This window comes from Cibotium barometz, chromosome 27 (assembly GCF_041138505.1).
Source record: "Cibotium barometz isolate CiBa-2024 chromosome 27, ASM4113850v1, whole genome shotgun sequence".
Taxonomy (NCBI): Eukaryota; Viridiplantae; Streptophyta; class Polypodiopsida; order Cyatheales; family Cibotiaceae; genus Cibotium; species Cibotium barometz.
In genome coordinates this window covers 41,441,799-41,451,777 of record NC_141072.1, presented here as the reverse complement: position 1 = coordinate 41,451,777, position 9,979 = coordinate 41,441,799, and the positions used below count along the sequence as shown (strand labels likewise).

The 9,979-nt window shown below is 39.9% G+C and overlaps 1 protein-coding gene across 1 annotated transcript; it reads right to left on the bottom strand.

Annotated features, from left to right (window-relative positions):
• Positions 1-367: 367 nt before the first annotated feature.
• On the bottom strand, positions 368-1,113 carry LOC147623402 (uncharacterized). The gene has a single exon (XM_086821859.1). The coding sequence runs from the start codon at positions 953-955 to the stop codon at positions 416-418; it is 540 nt and encodes a 179-aa protein (XP_086677985.1). The 5' UTR covers positions 956-1,113; the 3' UTR covers positions 368-415.
• Positions 1,114-9,979: the final 8,866 nt, after the last annotated feature.

Sequence of the window (9,979 nt, the reverse complement as noted above, 5' to 3'; positions counted from 1 at the left end):
TGCCTTTCAATTCAACTTCTTACAACAAAGAAGAAGAATAGTATTATGTAATTTTATGAGATTGAAAAATGTAAACTATTAGGTGGAAACCAATGGGACAAACACCACACAAAATTGAGACCCGTGTGAAAACTAGAAGCTTTACATAGTTTGGGATAGGAATGACCCCTAATCATGATTTTAAACAGTCAAGAATGAGCCGTAGACTAGTTAGCATTAGAATCAAACCCAAGGTTGCCAAGTAATATCAAATATAGAGAGTAGTACCGACAATTTATTTTATTCCGGTTTTAATTTTTTTTCCCCAGGAGGAAGGGATTTTATGCAAATATGAATTTCAATCTACACAAATAACATACACGGTGGGTTTATAATTAACCAACATCACACTCCACTGGCTGAAGATAGAAGCCACCTAGAGGAAGTGGAGGGAATGGTGATACACGTAGTGTGTGCCGGTGCCGTTGACGAGGGTAATGATGTCATAGCCTCGCACGCCCCGAAAGGCGCCGGTGCCTCCCAGCACGGCGATCTCGTTGGTGGCCTGATTGATGAGGCCCTGCAGAGTGATGGTGCCGTTGAGGGAGCCGTCGTCGTAGGAGAGTACCTCCACCTCCACCTCGTGGCTGGTGGACGTGTAGCTGGCCTGGACGGTATAGCCCCGGACGACGCCCAGCTGTGTGGAGGAAGGGTCGGCGCCCTCCGTTACGTTGAGGGCGAACGCCTCAGTCTCACCGAAGCTGTAGGTGGCGTTGGTGTCAAGGGCGTGGATGAGGTAGCCAGTGTCATCCCCGCCAACCTCCACCTGGACGTAGTACTCCAACGAGGCCTCATCGGACGAGTTCGAGTTGGTCCAGCGATGGTTGCCACCAGTCGCGGCGGCATCAACGGCGGAGGGCAATATGAGCGCGCTGATGAGAAGAAGAAAGAAGGCGGTGCACCAGCTACAACTCATCGAAAGCACGTGGGAAAGGCTGAGCTGCTTAGGTTGGTGGATGAGATCTGGTAGAGGGGAGCAGCTTCGGTTGGATGAGACCTGGAATGGGGATCAGCTCGTTGTTGCTGCAGTTGGAAATTGGAAATTTGACAGGTAGTGAGTGGGTTTTGTATACACAATGATGCTGCTGCTGCTGCTGCTGCTGCTGCTGTAGGGACGTAGATTCGTGAGTCGAATGGAACCATTTGCAGCCTTTTTATGAGGATATGCAAGAGATACACCCACGGCACCGGCGCGGGCGTCCTTCGAAGACCCGGCTCTTTGCTGGACCAGAAGTGCATATGCATGTCGCGAATGATATCTCAGCGTTCATACTGGAACCATGGCCATGAAAATTACCGGCTTGCTGACCATTGCTTCTGCTGACCTCTAGAAGGCCGCCACACAAATTCAATTCTCCAAAATTGCTGAAAGTCAAACACCCGTGACCTTCTGGAGTAATTATTTGTAACCATTTGGCGATCTTTAGAGTGTATGCATGTGGCCAACCTTATCTTCACTCAATATTGATGGTGGCCCCCCCATGAAAACAACCGCCTGCTCTTGTTTATCTTCCTCCTTTGCACATTTTCACAAAAAATGATGACCGAGACTAATAAAAAATGATGATCCATACTAATGTTTCAAGCGCCCCCAAGGGTGTCGAGAAAGAAAAAAAAATAAGATCTCTTTCTCTCTCCATCATCATCAAATTCTAGCTTTTAGTGGTAATTTTTTACCTCTTGGTATCAAATCAATCCTCTCCCATCCTTCTAGTGGCAAACTTCCTCCAGGCACCTTGTATTGGTGCCTGGATACATAGAAGCAAATAATTTAGATAAGACCAAGGGTATCCCGAGGATACATAGAAGAGACTAGCTTAGATTTAAAGCTAAAGAGAGAGGTCGCGTGCGGGTAGCTCATTGGTGAACCACCTCCACAACCCTTGTGTATTCTCAAGAGCATGATGCTTTGCATAGATTTCCACAAGCGCAACACTAAGCATACATGTTCATAAGAGCAATATTTAGCATAAATTTATTCTTTGCAATCAAGTCCATTTTGCATACCTGTCCACATTACATACATAACCACTACATACATAAGCACTACGCTCTTCAATCAAGTCTGTTATGCACCACTTTGCAATCAAGTCCATTTTGCATACCTGTCCACATTACATACATAACCACTACATACATAAGCACTACGCTCTTCAATCAAGTCTGTTATGCACTACTTTGCAATCAAGTCCATTTTGCATACCTGTCCACATTACATACATAACCACTACATACATAAGCACTACGCTCTTCAATCAAGTCTGGTATGCATCACTTTGAATGGAAATCCAACTATTTTGCATACCTATCCACATTACATACATAACCACTACATACATAAGCACTACGCTCTTCAATCAAGTCTATGCATCACTTTGAATGGAAATCCAACTATTTTGTGAAAAGAGGCTTCTCAAGGGTAGTTTGCTGGTGAATTACCTCTACACCCCTTGCAAATAAACAACATATTACCTCTTTGCATACATATCATTCTCTTTCTTTTCTTTCCTTGTAGCAAGATCCATGAACCCTTCATAACAGTTAGCGGTATCCAGCTATTATTTTCATCCAGTGTATTTGCATCTATTTCTTTGTCTATTCTGAATGAGGGTTTCCTTGATCTCTCCATCGTAATATTAAGTACACATTTTTTAGAACCTTATCTTGTATTTCATGTTTATTTTTTCACTAAAAACCAATGTTACGTTAGCTTAAAGCCCATCGGAGGAGTACGTATTTTCTAAACTCCCTAAGCGGCCCTCAAATAACCCCAAATTTTCCCTAATGTGTTCATTTGATTGTCACGATCCTGGTGTTTTCACGATTGTGACCGACGATTTTAAATTTAACCTAGCAAAATTTGAATCAAGATTTTTCCTAAATTTACTCCACCTATACTGATCGATGATTTTATCCAAAACTTCACGTACGCAGCTTACCAGGGATTGTAATCCTAAGCTTTGGGTAGAACTTTTAGAACAGTAATTATTTTTATAATAGAAATAATCATAACATAAAGCCATAACATACTAGCTCTAGCATTTTTATTAGAACACTGGAGCATAGATATCAGTGTGTGTGGAGGGAGAGACCAACGTCTATGCAAATACATCCCAAGCTTAAGGTGGCCTTAAGTGTACTCAAGGAGATTCAAACACAAGACCTCATGAATGAGAGTCCTGAGCTCAATCCACTTGAGCTATGCCTTTTGAGCCAAAGAAAAAGAATAGTGTAAGCTCTCACATCCCTCAATATAACTCCTCTTGGATACCATAGGTAGACCATAAACACAATGGTCTTAGTTGAAATTATATCTTTTTATATCAATAATATTAAAGTATTGCCTTTCAATTCAACTTCTTACAACAAAGAAGAAGAATAGTGTAGGTTCTCAAGTCTCTCAAATATCTTCTCTTTGTATACCATAGATAAACCATAAACATAGTGGTCTTGGTTGGAATTATGTAATTTTATGAGATTGAAAAATGTAAACTATTAGGTGGAACCCAATGGGACAAACACCACACAAAATTGAGACCAGTGCCAAAACTAGAAGCTTTAAATAGTTTGGGATAAGAATGGCCCCTAATGGATGCATAATCAAGACTTTAAACAGTCAAGATGGAGCCGTAGAATAGTTAGCATTAGAATCAAACCCAAGGTTGCCAAGTAATATCAAATATAGAGAGTAGTACCGACAATTTATTTTATTCCGAAAAAAAAAATTGCCTAGGAGGGAAGGATTTTATGCAAATCAGAATTTCAATCTACACAAATAACAGACACGGTGGGTTTATAATTAACCAACATCACACTCTACTAGCTGAAGATAGAAGCCACCTAGAGGAAGTAGAGGGAATGGTGATACACGTAGTGTGTGCCGTGACGAGGGTAATGATGTCATAGCCTCGCACGCCCCGAAAGGCGCCGGTGCCACCCAGCACGGCGATCTCGTTGGTGGCCTGATTGATGAGGCCCTGCAGAGTGATGGTGCCGTTGAGGGAGCCGTCGTCGTAGGAGAGTATCTCCACCTCCACCTCGTGGTGGCTGGTGGACGTGTAGCTGGCCTGGACGGTATAGCCCTCGGATGACGCCCAGCTGTGTGGAGGAAGGGTCGGCGCCCTCCGTTACGTTGAGGGCGAACGCCTCCGTTACGTTGAGATCTGGTAGAGAGGAGCAGCGTCGGTTGGATGAGACCTGGAATGGGGATCAGCTCGTTGTTGCTGCAGTTGGAAATTGGAAATTTGACAGGTAGTGAGTGGGTTTTGTATACACAATGATGCTGCTGCTGCTGCTGTAGGGACGTAGATTTGTGAGTCGAATGGAACCATTTGCAGCCTTTTTTATGAGGATATGCAAGAGAGACACCCACGGCACCGGCGCGGGCGTCCTTCGAAGACCCGGCTCTTTGCTGGACCAGAAGTGCATAAACGATATCACAGCGTTCATACTGGAGCCATGGCCATGAAAATTACCGGCTCGCTGACCATTGCTTCTGCTGACCTCTAGAAGGCCGCCACACAAATTCAATTCTCCAAAATTGTTGAAAGTCAAACACCCGTCGAGTAATTATTTGTAACCATTTGGGGATCTTTAGAGTGCATGCATGATGGTGGCCCCCCCATGAAAACAGCCGCCTGCTCTTGTTTATCATTGCCACCTTCTTCCTTTGCACATTTTCACAAAAAATGATGACCGAGACTAATAAAAAATGATGATCCGTACTAATGTTTCACAAGAGTGTCGAGAAAGAAAAAAAAATATGATCTCTTTCTCTCTCCATCATCATCAAATTCTAGCTTTTAGTGGTAATTTTTTACCTCTTGGTATCAAATCAATCCTCTCCCATCCTTCTAGTGGCGTTTCGTCTTAGGGGGGGTTATGATGATTAAATGCCTTCTCTCTAGAAGAGTATATATTAGGCGCAACTCATGGGGTGAACATGGACTTGCCGGAATAGATAGCTCCGAAAGCAGAGACGTGATGCAAGAGCTATGAGAAATACATACTTCTAGCATGGGAATTGTTTGTAGTGAGGGGATGAGTATTGAGTAAACTACCCGAGTAAACTACAAAGTAAACTGGGAAAATTCCATCTTAGTTTACTTGGTAGTTTAGTAAGCGATCATAGTTTACTTTGTAGTTTACTAAGTAGTGTTAACCCATTTCTAGGGTTAACAAGAGTTACTACCATTATCTTAGATCAAAGAGTCAAGGTAGATACACCAAAAGGTCCTACATTCAAGATATGAAGCAATGGTGTCCAAATCTACAACTTGGACGGGCGCCTGTAATGGTCCGATGAAATACTTATGGTGATTTCCACTTCAAGAGTGTGTGGTAGTAAGTTAGGATGAAGTCCCAAGTGATGTACTTCATGGATATATTATGAGAGTAGTCATTGTAATAGCATTAGGCCTCTTATGAGCCTAAAGGGCCCGATCGGCCACAGTTTAAGTGAGTGTAAATACTTATGGCCATGTATATAAGGGAATATCTCTCATAATACAAAGAACTCTCCCATTGTGAAATAGATTCTTACTCTTGCTAATCTCTCTCTAATCCATACTAGTCAGTGTATGTGAGTGAAGTGAGGTGAGAGGAGGGACAAGTACACATAGTGCAATGCAGTTTGTGAGTGTAGGGAGTTGAGTCTTGGTGGGTTTTGAAGTGTTTGAGGGATTGGAGGTGTCAGCCGAAGCTGGAAGGTTGAAGTATGACTCAAAACTGGGTTGGCTGCGAATAAGTGGGTGAGTTCCTAGTCACTAGGAGGTTAGAAGAGAAGTGCTAACAGGCTTAATAGAGTCCAGAAGAGAAGTGCTAACAGGCTTAATAGAGTCTAGAAGCAAGTCTTTGAAGATATTTGATGCTGGAGGAACTTTGAGGAAGCCTGCCTTTGTCGCATCAGCTGAGGGACACATCAAAATACTTAACATTCTACCTCAAGCTGCTTGACCATGATCTCTTTTGGTCAAGTAAGCACATGTGATTTTGTTAGCATTTATAGAATCCTTCAGTAGTGTATAGCAACTACTCATCTTATTAAACACAACATCCTTGCTCACTTACTTCTCACACGTAGTGACATAAGGAATGCACCCAAACACTTTCATGTGTGCCAAATTTCGTTCTTTGCTAGTAAATGTTTGTTGTCATGCCCAAGACTTGTTGGAATGGGCATTGTGTTCATAATATAAACATAAATTACTATTTCTTTAGCCTAGATATAATGCGACATCCCTTTCTCATTTGTCAACACACATACAACTTCTGTAATATGGTTGTTTTTCCTTTTTGCATCCCATTTTCCTATTGGTTCTACTTGCATGTAGATTTTCTCTTTATTCTTTACTCTTTGAAATAGCCGATGAATTTATTAGAGAAATATACTCCCCACCCATTTGACCTTAGACATTTTACGTGCATGTGTATATCCTTCTCTACCATAGCTTTGAAGTTGGAAAGTGAGTGAATAATTTACTTTTCTCTTTCATAAAATACACTTGCACTTTCCTCGTATGGTCATCAATGTAAGATAAATAATAATGGCATCCTCTCACTTTGTTGGTCCCTAAGTATCATAATATACCACATCCAAAGTTCTTTGAGATAAATGTTTATCATGCAAAAATGCATGCTTAGCCTACTTGTCCAATTGACATGCTTTACATAATTTAAGATAAATGTTTATCATGCAAAATTGTATGCTTATCTTGCTTGCCCAATTAATTAACATGCTTTACATAATTTGTTCATTCCATCCAGTGCTTTAAATATTACAAAACCTATAACAATATTACTTTGGGCATATTCTTCATCTCCTATGATATTGACATGTCCAATGCATTTATAACAAATTTCAGCGTTTCTAATCACACTTGTAACATGTGAAAGCATTGCAGCCTTTTTTAGGCATTCTTATATTCACCATGTAAACATTCTACCAACTATATTCCTCTTTACAACTAAGTGGCACTAGTTATTGAAATCTCCCATATAACATTCATGAGGGTTAAACCTCACTTACAAATCGCATTCTCTGAGCCACACACTTTGGCTAGTCATGTGATTTATAAAGGAACCTCCACATACAATACATCTTTTAAATTTGGTGCATCTATAATCATGAAACTAAACATACACGGCATCAACATCGTAAAAAGTTGGTCACTTCTATCCAATATAACTCTATGCTTTTTCCACTCTAATTTTGTTTCCATCTACCTCAGCCTCTTTGGAGCCCCTGTATCTAGAGTGGCCTCTTCCACATGTTTGAAAATTGAAATTCTTTTGATTTTTCCATGATTAATTTTTTCATATCGACATACACCTCCGGTCTTTATAGATGAAGATCTTCCTCTATCTCTACGTATGTCTGTGTAGAAGGCTTGCTCATGCATATTATTCCCAACATTTATCTCCTCACTAATCATAAGGGCTATAAGGTCCTAAAAGTTTGGAAAATTTTTCCAAGTTTGGATGGATGTCCGAAACTAATGATAGTCTTTTCATAATCATTCAAAGTGATCAACATCAAGTAGCTAGTGCTCCAATAGAGGTAAGGGCATCTATAAGACCTTTTAATGTTTATTGAGTAGTCATTAATACATAGCTTATTTCTTTGCACATTATGTAGTTCTTGCCTTAATTGCACCTTCTTAGCCTTGGTACATGTTCTATTCAACTTTAACCAAAATATCCCACATATCTTTAGGTGTTGCTATAGCTTATACATGACCAATCATAGAACCATACACGCTAATAGAGATCCAATCATCACTAATACATAGCCTTGTTGGCCCTCTCATGCCATGGCTTATAAAGGCATGTACTACTTGTTAGACATAGAATTATAAAGAGGTAATCATAGAATTAAACGCATTAATAGAGAGCCAATCATATAATCAAACACACTAATAGAGAGCCAATTATACAATCACACACACTAATTAATACATAACCTTATTGGCCCTCCCATGCTAATTTTTTTTTTGTCTAAAAGACTTCAAGAAAAATTCACTGCTTATATTTATAAATTCAAATTTCACTACTCATATTATAATCAAAGTTACAAAGTCATAGATCATCATTTATTCTATCATCGTTGGCTAGATCCATGGCCCCAAAAAGGTCAATTTCAAGAAATGCCTATGTATCCTCTTGAATGTCACCAAAAGAGTGTTGAAAAAATTGGTCAATGGATTACTCTTCTATAGGATCAGGTTCATCTATGTGCTCCCTGTGAATAGGATGTACTTGTTTCTCCATCAAAACATGATGACCTTTCTTCCATATGTTCTTGAATCTGTCTCTCAGGTAGTGTAGGTTCTTCATCAAGCAAAACTCATTGAAGATATTATTGAAAAGTTTGGTCTGGTCAATGCTCATTCTGCAAATACTCCATGTCTTGTAAGCTGCACCAAGTATACAGCTATGTCTCATGACAATGCATTAGCCCCACATCAACCTTATGCTAATCTCAATGGCTGTTTACAATTTGTTGGTGTAAACAGTAGACCAGATATTATCTTTATGGCTAATTGCTTGGGGAAAAATCTTGCTTCTCTTTCTATTGCGCATTGGATTGGAGCCAAACGTGTTCTTAAATATTTTAAAGGCACTAAAGACTTTGGACTCATCTATCGCTGCCAACAACAATCCTCTACCTCGAATTCTTTATGTCTTCTTGGTTATTCAGATATGCAGACTCGGCAAGTTCTCACTCATCTATGCGATCTACAAGTGGGAAATTGTTTCTTTGTAAATGGTTGCTTAATTTCTTATGCTAGCAAGAAACAATGTTGTGTTGCAATCTCTATAATGGAATCTGAGTATGTAGCTGCATCTTTAGCGGCTCGTGAATTGGTATGGCTTCCTCAATTACTTACTGATCTTAGACATCCATTATCGTCAAGTACTCCACTTAGATGTGACAATCAAACTGCCATTAGTCTTGCCAAGGATTATGTTCAACATAGTAAATCCAAACATATTTCTATTCATTATCATTATGTTCGACATGAAGTGAAGAAAGGATCAGTAATGATTGAGCATTGCCCCACATATCAGATATATTCACCAAAGAACTAAGTGAAGCTCAATTTACATCGTTACGTGGAGAACTTGCAGTTGTTGCAGCTTCATGCTTTGGAGATTAATACTTTTCACACTCACACCTTGAATAATTAAACTTGTACAAAATGTATTTGTGTATCCTTGTAGATATTCTTTCACATTAGGCACATTGATCTTTTGTATATGATATGTATATATAGGGACTCGGGTTTTTCCCTTGTACTCCCCAAGGGTTTTTTCACTCGCAACTAGAGACATTTATTTGAGTGGGGGTGCTGGAGCTATATATATCACACCCTAACTTGACCTAGATCTCACCTATATATACAAACTTATAATCAATATGAACTAGTCTTATGGGAGCATATATGTTGTAGTGTTCACACTCACTTAAACCGCGGCAAACCGGGCACTTTAGGCTCATAAGAGGCCTAATGCTATTACAATGACTACTCTCATAATATATCCATGAAGTACATTACTTGGGACTTCATCCTAACTTACTACCACACACTCTTGAAGTGAAAATCACCATAAGTATTCCGTCGGACCATTACAGGCGCCCATCAACACCATATTGGGGAATATGGGAATTTCCCACAAGTTTGGGACATGTGGTCAAAAGTTTGGATTAACCATAACTTGAACACCACTAATCCAAAATGAGCGCTTTATAGCTCTTTAGATTCCATTTTTCAAGCGCTTTCCAATGATAGGTCATATGATAGGGTTTTGAGATACTTACAAACATGTTATCCATGTCCCCTTTTTTAAGTATTCAAAAATGGAAATTGGAAAATTCCCAAATTCACTAATATGGTGTTCATCCAAGTTGTAGAATTGGACACCATTGCTTCATATCTTG